This window comes from Chiloscyllium plagiosum, unplaced genomic scaffold (genome assembly GCF_037043375.1).
Source record: "Chiloscyllium plagiosum isolate Xiang-an unplaced genomic scaffold, Cpla_swu_hap1 HiC_scaffold_16, whole genome shotgun sequence".
NCBI classification, from domain to species: Eukaryota; Metazoa; Chordata; class Chondrichthyes; order Orectolobiformes; family Hemiscylliidae; genus Chiloscyllium; species Chiloscyllium plagiosum.
The window spans coordinates 80838616-80859238 of record NW_028270154.1 but is presented as its reverse complement, the minus strand read 5'-3'; the positions used below and the strand labels follow the sequence as shown (position 1 = coordinate 80859238).

Genomic DNA, 20623 nt, shown 5'->3' with positions numbered 1-20623 from the left:
GTAACGTCACCGCTGGGCGGGACCAGTGGGCGGGACCTGCCCTAAGGGGGCGGGGACCCATCTGTCCATCATCCCCGGATATACCACAAGGGACGGAGAGGGGGTGACTTTCATCTGCCGACCTACTTGCGTGCAAACCTCTCCCGGATAAGGACAGTGAGAGGACTCGTGACTATTGTTACCACTTGTTTCTAAGATTTAATCCCCTCTCAACTGTCCGTCTGGTTTTGTTTTGTTTTTTTTAAACCAATAGAAGGGTCTACCCTCCCTCTTTCTCACTGTTGGTTGGGCTCCAGGCCGGGAGCACTGCGCAGCCTCGGAGTGGCCGCGGGCCTGGGTCGGCGTTGGACTGAAGCGGGGGAGGCGGTTGATTTTGGTCTCCGGTGAAAACGGGCGGGCGGCTAGCGAGTCAGGTATGAGGGCCGCTTCTTCAGAGGAGGGGAGGAGTTTGTTGAGCCCTTGCACAGGAGTCGGGAGTGCGATGGGACAGTGTACAGATCATATACCCCTCCACCCCACTTCCTCCTCCACACACCCATCCCCTTCCTCTACCTCCACAACCCCCTTCCCCTCTACCCCCCTTCCCTGCTCTGTGCTACCCCTTTCCCATTCTGCCCCCTTCCCTGCTGTGACCTATTCTGTTCCCCTGTGCCCCCTCTTCCCTGCTGTGCACTCCCCCGCCCCCCTTCACTTCCCCGCACCAATGGTGTAGTAGGTGTACCAGAGATGATCTCTGAAATGATCTGCAAGTAGGTGTCCTGTCTCCTGATGTAGAGGAGAGTGTGGTGCTGGAAAAGCCGGCCTGGGGTATAGATGTGGGGTCGATGTGGATGCAGAGTGGAGTGGTGGGAAGAATGCAAGGTGCTGTCATGGGAGGTGGCTCAGTGTGGTGGAATAGTGGTTAGCATTGCTAAGTCATAACAGGAACCTGGTATCGATTCCAGCCTTGGGTGACTAACTGTGGAATTTGCGTGTTCTTGTGTCTGTGTGGGTTTCCTCCCATAGTTCAAACATGTGCAGGTAAGGTGGATTTGTCATTGCTAAATTGCCCCTTAGTGTTCAGTGAGATGCAGGTTACATGGGATAGCCATCATTAAAATCCCCTGTATGGTTACAAGGATGGGGTGGAATGCTGTTTCTTGGGTCGATGCAGACTCATTGAGCCAAATGGCATCTGCATTGCCTTCTGCACTGTTCTGCATCCCATTCCTTTGGGTTGGAGATGCTACTATGGGGAGTGGAGTGTATACAGCCAAACTGAGTATACAAAGAACATGAATAATTTAAGAAAGGTGATGAGAAAATAGTCAGAAGTCACATGACACTAGGTTATAGTCGAACAGGTTTATTTGAAATCATAAACTTTTGGAGCATTGCTCCTTCATCAGGAGAAGGCACTTCCATTTAATGAGAAAATACTTTAGCGCCAGATTTAAAGAGGAATTTAAGACATTTTATTTCAATACATACGCAATGCTAAGGTTGTTGAAGGAGAAGTGGGGATGAGTAGAGAGTAAAAAAAGTGGTCGTTAGTCATTGCTTAGGTACTGAATCAGCATTTACATTTATAGAGTCATAGAGAAGTACAGAACAGAAACAGACCCTTTGGTCCAACTTGTCTACACCAACCAGATATCCTAATCTAGTCCTGTTTGCCAGCACTTGGCCCACATCCCTCTAAATCCTTCCTATTCATACACCCATCCAGATGCCTTTTAAATGTTGTGATTGTACCCGCCTCCACCATTTCGTCTGGCAGCTCATGCCATACACACCACGCTCTGGGTGAAAAAGTTGCCCTTAGGTCCATTTTAAATCATTCCCCCCTCATCCTAAACCTATGTTCTCTAGTTCTTGACTCCAGCACCCCAGGGAAAAGACTATATTTGACTTATTCATGCCCCTCATGATTTTATAAATGTCGATAAGGCCACCCCTCACCCTCCTATGCTGCAGGAAAAACAGCCCCAGCCTATTCAACCTCTCCCCATAGTTCAAATCCTCCAACCCTGGCAACATCCTTGTAAATATTTTCTGAACGCTTTCAAGTTTCACAATATCCTTTGCTCAAGAAGATATGCTTAGGTGGGTGGCAATGATGATATTAAGAATGGAAATAACAGCAGAAATGGACCATTAGTCCCTCAAGCTGGTCTTGCCGTTCAACAAAGTCATTGCTGATCTGCCGCAATCCTCATAGTTCTCAACCAGCATTCCTGCTCATTTTGGATTTGGTCTGTGCAGACAGCAACTTCTGGAACTGGAAGCTAATGCTGTGAATAGCATTGGCATGTCGATTGCTGCCTGTGGACTGTTGGAATGGCTGCATCTCTGCAAATATGAGAGGGAGTATTGTGCTCGACTCCTCTATTTCTAAAATGTTTCCACGTCCATGATTGAGCCTTCACACATCTCTGGAGAAGAGAATTCCAAATATTCACCACTGTCCAGGATACAAAATTCCTTCGCATCTCTGTTTAAATGTGTCCCCTTATTTTGTAACTGTGCCTCCTAGTTCAAGATTCCCCACAAATGGAAGCACCTTCTCAACATTCACCCTGCAAGCCCCCTCAGAATCTTGTATGTTTTCAATACGATCACTCCTCATTCTTCTCAACTGTAACAAATAAAGGCTTTATCTAGTGATTCCTGATAAGTCAACTACTTCATCCCAGGAATCAACCCAGCAAATTTCTTTTGAACTGCCTCCACTTCTAGTATATCCTTTCTTAAGGGCATCAAAACTTTATACTGCTCTAGGTTTGACTTCAACAACGCCCTGCACAGTTGGAACAAGACTTTCCTACTTTTAAACTCCCAATCTCCTATCAATAAAGGCAAAAATTAATAGAACTGAATTGGCCGTTCAACCCTTCGAACCTGTTAGTCAGTCATAGAGATACACAGCAGGGAAACAGACCCTTCAGTCCAACTAGGAGAAAATGAGGACTACTGATGCTGGAGATCAGAGTTGAGTGTGTGGTGCTGGAAAAGCGCGGCAGAGAATTGACCTTTTTAGGCATGAGTGTTTTGATTCCTGATGAAGGCCATATGCCCGAAATGTCGATTCTCCTGCTCGGATGCTGCCTGATCATCTGTGCTTTTCCAGCATCACACACTTGCCTTCGGTCCAACTCGTCCATGCTGACCAGATATTCTAAATAAATCTAATCCCATTTGTCAGCATTTTGCGCATATCTCTCTCAAACCTTTCCTGTTCATGTACACAACCCCCTCCACTACTTAGTCTGGCAACTTGTTCTATACACACATGCCACACTGTGTGAAGAAGGTACACCATAGGCTCCTTATATCTTTTTCCCCTGTCATCTTACACCTATGCCCTCTAGGTTTGGACTCTCCTATCTTGGGTAAAAGACCCTGGCTCTTCACCCTCTCCTGACCTCTCATGGTTTTTATAAACCTGTATAAGGTCACCCCTCAGCCTTCAACACTGGAGGGAAATTATTCTATTTTCCTATTCAGCCTTTCCCTATAGTTCAAACCCTCCAGTCCCAGCAGCATTCTTGTAAATCTTTCTGCACCCTTTTAAGTTTAGCAATCTCCGTCCTACAGCAGGGAGACCAGAATTGAATGCAGTATTCCAAAAGTGGCCAAACCAATGTCCTGTACAGCCACAACATGACCTCTCAACTCCTATACTCAATGCACCGATCAATAAAGCAAGCATATCGAATGCCGCCTCCACTACCCTATCTAGTTGCGAATATACTTTCGAGGAACTATGAACCTGCATTCCAAGGTCTCTTTGTTCAGCAACACTCATCCGGATCTTATGTGTATAAGACCTGCCCTGATTTGCCTGGGACAAAGCTAAGCAAGCATCCAGTCCTCGATAGGTGGAGGGTTTGATGTTCTCTATTTTGCAAGAATATTGAATGGAGAGATCTAATTAGACACTGTGTGGTTTTTGCCCTGGTACCTCATGTATCTGTGGTTCTTGTCTTGTTGCTTCCAAACTATCTTGTTAATTTGAAGGCTGGCTTCTGTTTGGAATTGGCGCAATTTCAAAAGGAATTTTGTACCTGTTATAATGTGAAGGTTGCTATCCTGTCGGCAAGTGTAATTTTTGTAATTACCTTTTTTTAAGGGATTGGGGGGGGAAATGTTTTTGTACAAGTCTGACTACTTTTGGAAGATTAGCGCTTGTTGTTCGCTTAAGTGGGAGGCAGAATACTGGAAGAGAATAAAGTAATTAAATAAAAATATAAACTACTGTCATTTATGAAACAGTAACTACAAAGGAAACAGTGTGATGTTTCTTTAACTAAAGTAACAGCTAACTAGTAAATGCCAATGGCCATACTGGTCTGAAAGCCCTAGATATCATCTGATCTCAGAAGCTGAGCAGACTCTGGTTTGGTTAGCGCTTGGTTGGGAGACTGCCCGGGAATACCAGGTACAGTATGTTTTGCTGCCAGCAGAGGCTGCTCACATCACTGCATGTAAACTTTGATGTCAGTCCATCATCAGCTGCTACTGGCTGCTGCTCTCTGCTTGCTTTTGCCTGTTTCTTGCATGAGAAACTACTGCATAAAGAGTACAGGGTTGGGTGAGAAAAGCAGAAGAAAATAAAGGAAACTTGTGCATAGTGATCGGATATAAGGCACAGCATTATAGATCTGGAGCAAAAACAGAATTTGCTGGTGAAACTATGCAGCTCTGGAATGAAAGTAGAGTTAACATTTCAGGTCCAAATATCACTTTTTCCAGCTGCTATCAGTTCTGATGATGAATCACTGAACTTGAAACATTAACACTGCATTTTACCTGGAGGTGCTGCCAGATCTGCTGAGTTTCACCAGTAATTTCTGTTTTCATTTCAGGCCTCCAGCATCCGCATCTTTATTTTGTTATCAATCTAGAGCAATATTTCCTTCAACTTCTTTGTGCGAAAGGCCTTCAATTTGTGTCCTGACTCGAATTGTGTTTTGTGCAGCAACTTTGAGGCTGATTTATGAGTATTCTTCATCAGAACTTCTGGGTTACAGTGAGTGGTCATGCAGCTTAATGGGGATGTTAGTCTAGACACCTACTTTTATAGCATTTTATAAATGTGGGTTGTTTGAGACTGAGACTCTGAAAAACAGTTGATGTTAAAATGATAGTACCATGAAACTTTGTGCTGCCTGGAGTGAATCAATAATAATTGTTAACCTCTTGTACTTTTGCAGGCTACCCAATGCTATATAGGACATATTTGAATCGACTTTCAAAAGCTGCTCTTACGGTTGGTTTTTCTAGATGCGGTAGGGAAACGAATGGAGGATTCCATGTGCAAGCTCAAAGACACAAAACCATGGCTAAAACTAAATTTGAATACGTTCGCCAGTTTGAAGCTGATGATACCTGTCTACAAAATTGCTGGGTTGTGGTTCGACTGGATGGTCGAAATTTCCACAAGTGAGTGGAAAGCAGGGATGCATACTACATTTTGCTGCTTTTTATTAAGCCCCTAACATTAACATTTATCTAAAATCTCTGCTGTCTGTATCTTACATCTTACCAAGTATCGGTAATCCATCACTCACGTCTGCAGATCTGTTTGGATCCTGGTTCATGGACATAAGAGAGAGAATAGACCATTTAGCCCTTGAGCCTGTCCATTACATAATAAAGTAATAAATGGTCTTAAATTATTTCACCGGCTGTCACGTTAAGTTCTTTAATGCCCTTGTCTACCAAAAACCTTATTTTAAAATTACTAATTGAGCTGGCACATTCAATCTTACAGCATATAGAATATTGCATCATGGAAGGAAGCCTTTCAGCAAATAAAGATTGTGCCAACTCTTTCAAAAATCAGTCCAGTCAATCCTCCTCTCCTTTCTACCACTATTTTTCCAGTGTTTCCTAATTTTTCTCCTAAATGGGTTCTTTAAATTCATCCTTGTCTTAGACTCCCATTAGTGGAATGATTTTCTTCTAAATTATTGTCTGCCTGAAATGAACTAATTTCTTAATCATCTATGTTCATCTCTATTCCTAATATCACCAGTGGAATCCTGATAGTATTCTTCTGAATTTGCTATTTTCCTTCCCAGGCTAATCAATTATTTGGCCTGAAGAGAGCAGAGCACATTATTTCAGAGCCGCAGAGTTATACAGCACAGAAACAAACTCTTTGGTCTAACTCGTCCATGTTGACCATAAATAAATCTAGTCCCATTTGCCAGCATTTGGCCCATATCCCTCTCAAACCTTCCTATTCATATACCCATCTACATGCCTTTTAAATGTTGTAATTATATTAGCCTCCACCACTTCCTCTGGCAGACTATTCCATACATAAACTACCCTCTGCGTGAAAATGTTGCCCCTTGGGACCCTTTTAAATCTTTCCCCTCTTAACTTAAACCTATGGCCTCTAGTTTTAGACTCCTCCACCCTGGGGAAAAGACCTTGTCTATTTACCCTCTCCATGCCCCTCGTGATTTTATAAACCTCTATAAAGTCACCTCAGCGTCTGATGCTCCAGGGAAAATAGCCGCAGCCTATTCAGCCTCTCCCTAAAGCCCAAGTCCTACAACCCTGGCAACATCCTTGCAGATCTTTTCTGAACCCTTTCAAGTTTCACAACATTCTTCCTATAGGAGGGAGACCAGAATTGCACACAGTACGCCATATGTGGCCTAACCAATGTCCTGTACAGCTGCAGCATGATCTCCTAATTCCTGTACTCAATGCACTGACCAAACCTTCGCCATCCGATCTACCAGTGACTCTACTTTCAAGGAACTATGAACCTGCATCCCCCAGGCGTCTTTGTTCAGCAACACTTCTTCCTCTGGACTTTACCATTAAGTGTATAAGTCCTGCCTGATTTGTCTTTCCAAAATGCAGCATCTCTCATTTATCTAAATTAAACTCCATCTGCCACCACTTAGCCCATTGGCCCATCTGATCGAGGTCCCATTGTACTCTGAGGTAACCTTCTTCATTGTCCACTACACCTCCATTTTTGGTGTCATTTGCAAACTTACCATATCTCCTATTTGCATCCAAACCAATTATATAAATGATGAAAAGCAATGGACCCAGCACTGATCTTTGTGGTTCATCTCTGGTCAGGGGCCTCCATTCTGATAAGCAATCCTCCACTGGACCAATGTCACAAAGATTGTTACTACCAGTTCTGTAGCCAAATAGTCAGATATGGTCTAACGTAAGTTTTGTATAACTGTAGCAAAACTCTTTATTGTGCCAGACGTTATAAAGGCTATCATTCCTTAAGTTTTCTAAAATTATGTTTTGTACCTGATCTGTGTTCATGACCTCTAAAGCTCTTTGAATTGACATGGTCACATCTTTTCCTTTTTTGATCCGAAATCAGTGACCTCCCATTTAACTGAATTTAAATCCATCTGTTACAGGTTCTTCTAGTCACATTTATACACTGATTTACTATATTGTCAATCTTTGTGTCATCTCAAAACTTGGATATATGACTCTCTAACATATTATCAAAGTCATTAATAAATGTTGCGAATAACTGAGTCATTAAGAGTTAATTTTAGTTAACTGTTTCTTACGTGGAGCTCCATATGAATTCCTTCCATAGACATTCCTTTAACTACTTTAGTTAGTTCCTGCAACAATTCAGTTACATTTGGTAGACATGCAGTAGCTATTACATATCAATATTGGCTTTCTGTACTCAGCTTAAATTATCCATTCAGTTGCATCAATATATGGTAGTCTGTTGCCTTGACAACGGGTGGCACAGTGGCTCAGTGGTTAGCACTGCTGCCTCACAGCGCCAGGGACCCGGGTTCAATTCCCGCCTTGGGCAACTGCCTGTGTGGAGTTTGCACATTTCTCCCTGTGTCTGCGTGGGTTTCTCCGGGTGCTCCGGTTTCCTCCCACAGTCCAAAGATGTGCAGGTTAGGTGAATTGGCCATGCTAAATTGCCCGTAGTGTTAGGTGCATTAGTCAGGGGTGAATGTAGGGGAATGGGTCTGGGTGGGTTGCTCTTCAGAGGGTCGGTGTGGACTTGTTGGGCCGAAGGGCCTGTTTCCACACTGTACGGAATCTAGTCTAATCTAACCTTTGTCATGGCAATCATATCCCAGGTATGTTTGTCAAAATTCCAGTACTTATGTTCTTTTGTTGCTGAATTTGAGGAAATTACTCCTCCTTTTGTCAGGTAGGGTCAGGTCGAAGCTTTGTATCCTGGCTGAATGTGTTTGGTTTCTAAGTTCAATGTGATGAAAGTGCTACTGTTTGTAACTCTTGCACTTATTTAAATTTATTTCTTCACTTCAGGTTTGCAAATCTGCATGATTTCAGAAAGCCCAATGATGAGCGGGCCCTCCGCCTGATGACACGATGTGCTTTAACTGTCATGGAAGAACTGAATGACATTGTAATCGCCTATGGCCAAAGTGATGAATACAGCTTTGTCTTTAAAAAGACAAGTAACTGGTTCAAAAGGAGAGCAAGGTGTGGTGTACAAATAGAAGCTTTCACTCTGGATTAGTTTTCTGGTTTTATTTAGTTTGGATGTATTGTGAGCCAAGAGTCAGGGAAAGCAGAGATGTATTTATTAGTTTATGGTTTACATACATTGTTACCAGGAAAGACTGGAGGAATGAAGACTCTTTAAATTCTAGCAAGAAAGGATAAGATCTGAAATAAGTTATTAAAGCTTTAACATAAATAGGAAAATTCTTTCTACTAGTTGCTAAGTTAGTAACTAGAAAGCATAAATTTAGTATAATTCAAGGAAGAATGTAAAAGTTTAAAAGATGAATACATTCATTTATTTTAAGACTAAGGATGGTTGAGATGAAACAAACAAATAGATTCCATATGATTTTAAGGAGGTAAATGAGCAAGTATTGAAAATTAATTTCAAAGCTTGGCCTGTATCAAGCATAGGAAAGAGGACGACATGTTGAGTCTATCCCTACATTCAATTAGATTATTACTTTGTACTTTAATTCCATCAACTTGCCTTGATTCCATGGTTTAATATCTTGGTATTTGTAACTCACTAGTGTGAATTTACAGTTTACGGTGATAAGACTGGATTTCTTGAGTTTGCATGAAATAATTATTGTTATCTGTTTCCTGAAGTCCTCTTTCTCCCATGTGTGCTCACCCACGCCATTCAACCATTAGTCCATCTTGTACTAAGTCCCACTTTGTGACCACACAGTATCTTTTAGGATCGCATATTTCCTTACTGAACCAAAGGATAAATCTGTTTTTATTCTTTCAGAACCATTGTAATACAGAGGAACCTCAATTATCTGAACAAGATGGCAAGCACTATTTCGTTCAGATAATTGATTATTCGGTAAATTGGTTTCCCCTGGGGCTCGGAATTTTATGTGAAGTCTGCTCCCCGTTCAGGAGACGAGGCAAAAGCACGTTGTGCGCAAGACCCCGCCCCCATGGCCTGTCACCAACCCCGACTATGTAAGTTAGCTCGCTGAGCTTGATGGTTTGTTTTCAGATGTTTCATCATCATGACTAGGTAACATCATCACTGAGAGTCTCCAGTGAAGAGCTGGTGGTATGTCCCACCTCTTTATTTATAGGTCTTGGTTTCTTAAGGTGGGTGATGTCATTTCAGGTTCTTTTTCAAGGGAAGGTAGGATCTAACTTGATGTGTTTATTGATGGAGTTCTGGTTAGAATGCCATGCCTCTAAGAATTCTCGTGCATGTCTTTGTTTCACCTGTCCTAAGATGTGTGTGTTGTCCCAGTTAAAGTGATGTCCTCCTTTGTGTATAGAAACTAGTGATAGTGGATCGTGTCTTTTGGTGGCCAGAACTGGAAATTATGTTACCCATCTTAAGAAACCAAGACCCATACATAGAGAGATGGGATATATCACCAGTGCTTCACCGGAGACACTCTGATTGTGTTACCTAGTACGGTGACGAAACGTCTGAAAACAAACCTTCAAGCTCAGCAAACTAACTTACATACTTAGTTTGATAAATGTAACATGATTTACTGTGATTAACAGTTCACTTTGTTTCCTTCCTCTTCCAACAGCAAATTCATGAGCCACGTGGTGTCTCAGTTTTCTTCCAGCTTTGTTTTCTACTGGAAGGATTATTTTAAAGATCAAGCTCTCTTATTTCCACCTGGATTTGATGGAAGAGTCATTCTTTATCCAAGCAACCAGAACCTGCGCGACTACCTAAGTTGGAGGCAGGCAGATTGTGAGTTTTTTTTTTAAACTTATAATTTAATTGCGATTATATTCATTTTTCTCAAGCTTTCACTCAATGATGTATTAAAGGTTTATATGATTATTTGATCTCCTACCAAAGGCTTTGCCTCTTTGCTGAGATACAGGTTATCATGGCCCTCTCAAACCCCTACCTCGTGCCCATTTCTCAAATTAGCCTTGGGGAGTGTTTGCTTATCTTTGAACAGGATGGAAACTTTTCAGCGAGTATGCATACATCTATTTCCCAAGGTCGGATACCATCTACATGAGATGATTTGAATTAATTTTTGACTGCTTCAGCTGTAGTATTTGGATTCCATTCTAGACTTGCCCAAAGTTAGTAAAGTGACTTGTAATTGTTATCCAGGTAGATGCATCGTATCTCAGCGTAGTCTGAGAGATGTTAGGAGACAGAGGGTGTTCGTGGAGGGTTGTTTTTTGGACATGAGGTCTGTGACTAGCAGTGTTCTGCAGGGATCAGTACCGGTCTACTGCTATATGTCATTTATTGATTTTTTAAAAATTGGTTGAGAATTTAAGAAGCATGATTAGTTAGTTTGTGGATGACACCAAAGTTGGTAGTAGAGTGGACCGTGCAGAAGGTTAAGATTACGAGAGAACTTGATCAATTAAGCCAATGGACAGAGGAGTGGCAGATGGAGTGTAATTCGGATAAATGTGACGTGTTGCGTTTTGGTAAGGCGAGCAAGTGGAGGACTTATATAGTTAATGATAGGGCCCAAGGGAGTAGTGTTGAACAAAGACCTAGGTGTTCAAGTACATTATCCTTTGAAAGTTGTTTCACAGGTAGACAGGGTGGTAAAGGTGGTGTTTGGCACACTTGCATTCATTGCTTAGATCATTGAGTATAGGAATTGGGATGTCATGTTGCAGTTGTACAGGGCATTGGTGAGTACTCTTTGAGTACTGAGTATAATTCTGGTCACTCTAAAATAGGAAGGATACTATTAAGTTGGAGAGGTCACAGAAAATACTGCAAGGATGTTACTGGGACTGGAGGTTTTGAGTTATAAGGAGATGCTGGATATGTTGGGACTTTTTACACTGGAATGTAGGAGGTTGAAAGGTGACTTTTATAGAGGTTTATAAAATTGAGGCGCATAGATAAGATGAATAGCAAAGGTCTTTTCCCTAGGGTAGGGAGTTCAAAACTAGAGGGCATATTTTTAAGATGAGATGGAGAAAGATTAAAGGAGACCTGAGGAACAACGTGTTCACAAAGAGGGTGGTTCTTGTGTGGAATTAACTACAAGAGGAAGTGGTAGATGCAGGTACAGTTACAACATTTAAAATGTATTTGGTTAGGTACATGAATAGGAAAGGTTTAGAGGGATGTGGGTCAAATGGGACGAGTGTAGTTTGAGACACTTGGTGAGCATGGGCAAGTTGGACCAACAGGTCTGTTTCCGTGTTGTATGACTTTATGGATAATTTTGGTTTTCATGGTTCAAATGATTATAATACAAAAATTCCAAAACTGTTCCAAATTTTTCTGATGAAAGATTAATACCTCTTTTGTGCTGTAAGATAGGGTGTAATTTAATTATTCAAGTGATTGAATTCTGTCACTTGCAATGCCCATGCATACCTCTACTGTGCAATGTATTGAAATTTGAGATGAAGAATATTCAAGTTGGAATGCTCTAAACAGTAATTTTTTTTCTATCAATAGGTCATATTAATAACCTTTACAATACAACCTTTTGGGCATTAGTGCAGCAAGGTGGTTTGTCTAACAGTGAAGCTGAAGAAAAACTAAAGGTAATAATCTTGACACTATTCATCTATGGTTAAGCCTGGTAACTGCTTGAAATTTTGTTTTAACTGATCGTCTTATCTCAAGCGTTTCTCCTTCCATCTCATCGTGGGATATTAAATTGCTGTGAATATACCCTCTCAGCAGTTTCTCATTTGGCAATGCTTGGAATAGTAAACAGAGTAGACTAATGGTAATAGTGGTGATTAGAGAATTGATAGATTGAAGCATGCAGGGCAGCACGGTGGCTCAGTGTCAGCACTGCTGCCTCTCAGTGCCAGGGACCTGGGTTCGACTCCTGCCTCTGGCAACTGTCTGTGTGGAGTTTGCACATTCTCCCCGTGTTTGCGTGGGTTTCCTCTGGGTGCTCCGGTTTCCTCCCACAATCCAAAGATGTGCCAGTTAGGTGAATTGGCCATGCTAAATTGTGCATAGTATAAGGAATGTGTTAATTAGGGGTAAATGTAGAATAATGGGGTAAAGGAATGGGTTTGGTTGGGATGCACATCAGAGGGTTGGTATGGACTTGTTGGGCCAAAGGGCTTGTTTCTGCACTGTAGGGATTCTATAAAAAAAAGTTCTAAGACAGAAGCTTGAAGTATAATGGTCGCAAAGTGGGGAGATGCTAGGCATTAACATCTCTGCTAAGGTGATGATAATTCAAAGATGAGCACATCCTCAGCTATGTATTTGAAAAAAAAATGTCAGGGATGATGGGAAGTACTAAACTTAAAAGTCTGCCTAACTGGTCAAGGCTGAAATGCTACAGATTGAATTGCATGAGCAGAGAAAGTTGGCTACTTGAATGCTGTCAAACCTACCTTCTGTATCAAACTCTGTAACAATAGATGCACCAACCGAAGCTATTGGGGTTCTGAACCACCTTGATGGGGATCTGTTGAGTGGTCAGAAAGCTTAATGTACGATGGCTCCTGACAACAGATATTAAATACGCCTAACTGCTAAACCTGACATAAACAGCTCATTTGATAAATATGGATTATTGATCATTCAATTCACTTAAATTTCTAAGGGCTATATTGAAGGAAAAGAATTAGGATTGTCCTATCGGTGACTCTAGTATGTGTCTTGAGAACCACAAACCAACTGATTATGGAGAATCTCGCGGTGAAGTGCAATCTATTGTCAACTGGTGACCATCGAAGATCACTTGCAGCAGCATTTAGTACCTGTTGACCATAATTCCGAAACATTACTTTTATTCTTTTCACTTCCATGGCTGAGGATTGTTGCTGGTAACTAGTAACTCTATAGGAAAGAGGTAACTTTTTAGCTTTCTCATGGCATGTGGGTGTTGTTGTGAAGGTCAGTACTTGTTGCCCAGTCCCAATTGCTTTGAACTGAATGGCTTACTAGGCTATTTCAGAAGGCAGCTAAGAGTCAACCACCTTGCTGTGGGTCTGGAGACACATGAAGGTCTGACCAGGTAAGGACAGCAGGTTTTCTTCCCTGAAGGACTTCAGTGAACCAGACAGATTTTTGATGACAATGACAATGGTCAATTGTTTTCTGGTTTCCATTTGTCTAATTTCTTTTAATAAGAGGTTTTTGGAGTAAAATGGTTGGCACTGCGCATGCAGCCCAATACCTCTGCTGAATTCATATCTGGTATTTTCGGGGCTGAACTTTGTTGTTTTGACTCATTTGATGGACCATCACCTTAGTGGCAAGTTATGGATTCAAGCTCTATATTGGAACACAATCTAGGTTGACACTTCATTGCAGTGCTTGATGGGGAGGACTGCATTACTGAAAGTATGTTCCTTCAGCTGAGTTATTTAACTAATGTCTCAATTACTTTAAATTGTCAATGAAGATCCCATGCTGTCATTTAAAGCAGAATGCTATTCTGGTGTCCTAGCCATCACTCTGCCTCTAAGCTGTACCACCAGGTTGTCATTATTTTGATTTGTTGTTTGTGGGATCCTGTTGTGCAAAATGGCTGCCGGTTTGCCTAATATGTGTTATTGTAACTCAAAATAACTTTAGTTATTGGAGAGATGTAATCCCATAAATTCAAGTTTTTAAAAATACTTTAAGAATGATTAGTAGTGACCAACCCAAAGGCAGCTCCTTTGCTTATTCCTTGTTGTCTAATACTTTCCTCTTCATTTAGTTAAAAATGCCTTTGCATTTTCAATTTTAAATGATATAAGGTGATTTTTTTTCCCCCTTCCTTGGTCTCCAACACTTTTAAAGTTTCTACAGTTACTTTGTTCAGTAAGATCACGTGTCTTACAATATGGTTGATCTAAACCTGTTGCCTTCTCTTGATAATCACTATCAAGCTCCCTTTTTCTCCATCATCCTATATGTTGTCTTTGCTTTTCATTCTTTCCAACTGACCTACTCTTTCCTCCTCCAGAATTACATTTCCCCAATTTCCAGTCTCTGGGTGTTGATCTTTCTCGGTCTGCATTAACAACCTTACGGAACAAGACACACCAAACCGCAGTCTTCAGAATCCTTAGATCCTTGCTCATTCATTTAAGCAATTTTTTTTTTTAGTATATGCACTATATGCTATTGCTGGTCTGGCTCTCATTCCTTGTGGTGGTAAATCATCTTCAGACAAGATGCTAATTAAATTGCAATATCTGTTCCAGCTGTTAACATTGACCTTCCCAATATTATTTCTTCCAATCTTCATAACTTGGGCTTTTTTAGAATATTTCTCAGTCCATAAGCTTTCACTGCTACTTCCTATCTATCAATGTCTGTAGGTCTTTGTGCTGTATTAGTCACTTTAACAATTGCTTGTTTTTAAATTGCAGCTTGAAAGGATATGGTTTTGAATTTGCCTTATGGTGCATTGTTTTTATTCTCTTTTGGTCACAGGGTAGTCTTGCTGGAGAAAAAAACGACATTTTATTTTTGGAGTTTAATGTAAACTACAATAACGAACCAGAAATGTATAGAAAAGGAACAGTGTTGATATGGCATAAGGTGAGCAGAATTCTATAAAACATGAATGGCAACCACAGGATGTATGACATTTACACTTGATATTTCATTGTCAGTTTGAGCCTATCTACTCAACTGCTTTTGAAAATTGCTCCTTGTGCTTCCCCTCACTAGGAACCAAGATGAAAGTAAATGGCGTCATTGCTTGAAATACAGGCCTTTAAAAGGCCAAACCGGGACATTTTCAGAACTGATTGAGAATGAATTAAGCCAATTGCATGTTGACAGCTATGTAGTCCTTAGAAAATAGGCAAAAAAAAGCTAGGTTCTGATGTGGGTTGATTAGCTCAGTTGGCTGGATGGCTGATTTGTAATATTTACAACATGGGTTCAGTTCCTGCACTGGCTGAGGTTACCGTGAAGGGCTTTTTTTTTCAACCTGTCCCCTTGTCAGTCATGATGACCCTCATGTTAAACCACCACCAGTGGAGAATTGTGGTGCAGTGGTAGTGTCCCTATCTCTGGGCCAGATATTATGTATCATGTCCCACCTGCTCCATATATGTGACATAACATCTCTGAACAGGTTGATTAAAAATATCAAGAGCTGGGTTCTTGGGGCTGTTGTGGTGCAGTGGTGGTGCCCCCGTCTTGAGGCCAGGAGACCTGAGTTCAAGTACCACCTGCTCCACAGGCATGACATAAGATCTCTTGAACAAGTTGAGAAATTTTCTTGATAGCTTCTGGCCCTGATCAAAATCACTCGCATCACACTGTCCCCCTGTCAGAATAACCAGCTATTATCAGAGAGTAGGAATCTGTGTCTCATTCATCAAGGGTTCTGGTGGCTGGAAAAAAGAAAGGGCTATTGCTGCCGTACTGACTTGTGTTAGAGGGATGTTGGGTGGGGAGGAGTGGCCTGGCAAATTGAGCAGTAATGGTTGTCTCATTACCTGAAAACAGCAGTGCTCGCCTCTGATATCATTCCCAGGTTGGAGGGTGCTCAGGTATGTGGTGGTCTTCCATCTGAGCATACTCAGGCTTGGACAAAATTCCACATCAGTGGACTTTCCTCAGAAGCCCCTGTCCCACAACCTGATGTGGAAACTTGATCCATCATTATCTACATAGCGTGAGGATGCTTCCTATACGGACTACTGCTGGGTGTCATCCATGCCATCTGCTGCCTGGGCGTGCTTTGGCATTCTGTTCCACAGCCAAGCGGCAAGGTCTCCAGTAGAAGGCTCTCTGTGGTGGAGTTGGCTTTCCATTGGGACCTGAGGTGGAGGGTGTTACATGTAGCAGTCCCATGCAACTCTCAGACTCTGAGTCCAACTGCTTCTTTGTGGTGCTGTGGAAAGTGTTAGTTGCACTGTTTAGTTATTTGGAAAACCTCTTTTGTTTTTGTTGCATTTTTTTGTCATTCTCCTCCTTTGTGCATAAGGGGTGGGCAGTTAGGAGGACCACCTCATGGGCCTGGCTAAGGTGGTCATCAGTGGATCCAGGTAGCAGGTGTAGTATCTGAATGCCTGTCCCTCTAACATAGCTATGTTTGTGTCTGGGTGCCCTTGGAGAGGGAGCAAATGGTGTCCATGTGAACCTTTGAAAGATTTTACAGATTGGCACCACAAGGGCATCATCTCCCCTTCAACACTAAATTAGTTTAGATTCCCTATCCTTTGTCTTCCTCTTTTTGATTTTATTTGTTATTCTTGCTCTGTTCTGGTGGGCGGCATTTGTAACTTGTTAATTTGGTGGTGCGTTTATTGGTATGACAAAAAAACCTGGGTTCTTGTCCTAACCAATGTCTGGAACGTGGTCGACTCAAATCATAGCTCTCCGTTGTCAGGAATAGTAGCTATCATCTGTGAGCTATTGTTCAGGAACCTGTGTCTTGGTTATCACTAGTTTGAGTGGCTGGTGGAAGGGAGAGGGTGACCAGAGTCACAGCTGCACTCTGTGGTGAAGGAATGCTACTACAAGAACAAGAGTGTTCTGTGGCAACAGCTTGAATATGGTGGTGCTCAGCTCCTATGTCATTCGTGGGTTGATGGAGGTTCAGGTGTGCAATGGATTCCATCTGAACATATCCCCGCTTGGACAGGTAAAGGCCCTGTCAGGATCCTGTGCCCCAGAACCTGAGCTGCTTCATGGAAATTTCCTCTATTTTTGTTACAGTGCCCCCCCCAAGCAATTTTTGCTCTTCTCAATTTGGTTTATTTTTTTAAAAAATCACTGACTTCTTCCCAACTTGGGTATTCCAGACAAGGAAAGGATCCAGAGGAGAAAGGTGGAAAGTGATGTCTTTGCTAAAATACAAATTAACAATAAAATCCTTGTAAATATATGAAAGTATTTTGTCTAATTCAAAGACGAATATCAGTCTGTTTGGCAAATGGAGAAAGGGCATATTATGGAATCATAGAATTTTACATAAGGAGACCATTTGACACATCGTATCTATACCAGCTCAATACATATATTCAGCTCTTTTGAAATGCCCTATGGATTCCACCTCCACTCTCCCAAGCAGTGTTGTAATAAAAAGAATCCTTTGATATATTTCTAATCTGCAGGAAGCTGGGTGGATACAGCAGTGACTCCTTCCGATTTTAGAGGTGTAGCTAACTCTGAGGTAGTCTGTTCGGAGTGTGTAATCTTTTAGATTGTACTGTTACGGGATTTAATATCCAGTCATAAGTTAAGCAGGTGCCCTGTTTCTAGTAGCTTTCCATCCTGAATAAAGATTGCATAGAAAGAAATGGGTGGAGCTCTGTAATTCTGTGTTTAGAAGTGCTGTTGATTGTGATAAAGAAATGAAAGTTCCTGGTTTTGATGTGATGGATCTTGCATTGTGCAAATTATCCACAATGTTTGTCTAAAAGCTTGAAAGCACATTAAAATAATGCATTTTAAGGAATTGCCCTTGTAACCCTGAGGACATCATCAAACACTTGAGTCTTCGGCAAGAGAAGTTAAATCAAAACTCAATTTTTCCTCCTCATGGGAATGATTCCATGGCACTATTACAAAGAGCAAGATGCTGTTCCCAATGTCTGGCCAATTTTTATCCCTCAATCAACATCACATTTTAATTGAAAAAGGATGTTAATTTGGTTATTTGTGGGAGCTTGTGTGCCAGATTTTCTCCACTACTACAGTGACCACACTTGAGGACTGTACAAAAATGCTTTGGAACATCGTGTAATTATGAGGGCCACAATAGAAATGCAATTCTGTTGTTGGAAGTTGTCAATGTTTGGAAAAGGCTACTTGCAGTAAACTGTTACAGAGAACATAGGATTAACTGGTCAGCTAGCAGATGTAAGTGTTCACTACCTTAAGTTCAAATGCAAAAATGGGGTTGGTTAGGAGAAGCGTTTTAACCTGCTTACAGTGAATTGTGGCGTAGGTTAAAGGGGAAAGCTGTTGAAGTGGCAAGTTTTAAATGGCTTCAAAATGCAATTTGATACTTCTTAGGAAGCATTTGAGTCCAGGAGATATATTGAATTTGATCTTTGAATAGGACAATATTACTGGGTCTGACTGTCCTGTGTACTTCAATGTTTTATGTGTATTTGGGTGAGATTTGTGTTCTGGATGTTAACATCCCTTCCTGATTTTATTTTCATCCGGTTAAGGTTGACGAGTCTCTTGATAAAAAGATTATAACTCCAGATGCACCAGAGGGAAAGAATGTTGTGGTTAAAAGGACTCGCAAGAAAGTTCTTCCATTTCATGTGGATATCATTGGAGATAAGTTCTGGGAGGAGCACTCAGAGATTCTTGCTGATAACAGCTAAGCAAAGATTTCTTCTTAACACCGTCCTGATGATACTGACGTCGGGAATTCAAATCAACAAGCAATGTCGGTTCTCCTGATTCCTTGTCCAGCTGGTTAATTTGGATTTTGAGTTGCAGGGAATAATGGAAGGATGCTGCATTATGCCCGAGTCACCTTCAAGTTACCCAGTGGGGATCACAGGATTGCAAGGAGGGGCAGCCAGATGCTTTGTTTTCTCTTTCATTCCCTTCCTGATCAGAGTGCTGAACTCAGGCATCATTTTACTGCTGCAGGCTGAACGGAACTAATATGGTTGAGATTATAAAATTTGAGCTGGGGCCCTGATGTCATTTAAAGTTGAATTATGTACAGATTTTTAATGTTAGATGTGCTTTTGACAAATGTCTTTGAATGAAGAAATGTAATATTATTTCTAGTTCAGGTTAATAATTCTCTTTATTAAATCTTGACAATGTTTTAAATATATTTTGCTTGAATTGTCTGACCTTGTGCATGGCCAACCAATCTCATACCTATGCACTTCACTCTCACCTGACTTGCATTGCAAACATTTTTTGTACAAATTTGTGGAATACATTGCATTTTTAATCAATGCTTTTTAAAGCAATCATATTTTTCTTTATTCTTGATAGCTATAAGAGATGTCACAGTAAATGTCATGGGGAAAAAAGCCTCTGTGTGGGCCAGTTATATGCTATGATGGGTGCCTACATTTCTGTAGGTGAGTGATTTAATGAGTCAAATGACAACCTTTTGTGATTAACAGTAGCTCCAGCTTTTGTGTATATAAAGTCGCCACACACCTGCCAGATCATTAGAGGGAGGCAAGTGGTGATGGTTTAATGTCAGGGTCACCACACCTCTGGTGAGGAGAGAGGTTGAGGAAGGAGAGTCCTTTACGGTAACCTCAGTATATATAGAACCTTTTATAAAACAGATTCCTGGGGTTTTATCTAATAGCTTGAGACGAAGCCGTAAAAGATTAAGTAGGACATATGATCTAAGCTGGGTCAGAGAAGGTTTTAAAGATCATCCTGAACTACAAGACACAGATGCCGAAGTCAGAGATATGCAGAGAGAATTGTAAATGCACAGGCCTGAAGCATTAGAGCTTGTGGAGGTTAGATATCGGGAGGGCTAAAACCATGGAAATTTGAAAAAAAGAAGCCTACTAACTCGTATGAATCTAAGGATGTAAGTACAGTTGGTAGGCTATGTGACCCCTTAGCTTGCTCCATCATTCAATAAGATCAGTGCTGATTTAATTGTGGTCTCAACTCTTTCTTGTCTGCTACAGTAACACCTTACAGATTGAAAATTGAATGTATTCAGTGATCCAGTCTGCATTGCTATCTGAGTAGAAATGCTCAGAAGAGACACTTCCTCATTTCTGTCTTAAACGAGACACCTTTTAAAACTACCCTCAAGTTATTGATTTCCTACAAGAGAATACATCCGTGCAGTATGTCACTTGTCAAGCCCCTCTGCTTATATTTCAAGAAGTCCACCTCTATTCTAAATGTATATAGTTCAGCGTGCTCAACATTTCCCCTTTGAGGCTACACTTTCAATCCAGCAATCAGCCTAGTGAACCTTCGAACTGCCTGCAATGTGAGCATATCCTCAAATAAGGAAACCAACCTTGCATACAGTACTCCCAGGTGTTATTTCAGTAATGTCCTACATGTTATACTGAGACTTCCTTTTATGCTCATTTCACCTTTACAATGTGGCAATCATTCCATTTGCCTTCCAAATGATTGGCTGGACTTGCATGTTAAGTTTCAATGATACAGATACAAAAAGATCTAGCAGTCTCTCCAGTTAAATATGTTGCCTGACTGCTGTTCTTACCCATAAGGATGAGCTCACTTTTGCACATAATTTGGCAGGCAAAGCATAGCGCG

General features: G+C 41.3%; 1 protein-coding gene across 2 annotated transcripts; it reads left to right on the top strand.

Moving 5' to 3' along the window:
- Positions 1-237: 237 nt before the first annotated feature.
- Positions 238-19323, top strand: thg1l (tRNA-histidine guanylyltransferase 1-like). 2 transcript variants are annotated; one of them, XM_043703982.2, is made up of 7 exons: positions 238-413; positions 5196-5424; positions 8287-8463; positions 10029-10198; positions 11903-11991; positions 14846-14953; positions 18553-19323. In XM_043703982.2, exons 2-7 carry the CDS (start codon positions 5204-5206, stop codon positions 18712-18714), a joined length of 927 nt encoding a protein of 308 aa, XP_043559917.1. In that variant the 5' UTR covers positions 238-413; positions 5196-5203; the 3' UTR covers positions 18715-19323. The 2 variants fall into 2 exon arrangements, with proteins under 2 accessions (XP_043559917.1, XP_043559918.1); XM_043703983.2 differs by having other exon boundaries at positions 247-413; positions 5266-5424.
- The last annotated feature ends 1300 nt before the right edge of the window (positions 19324-20623 follow it).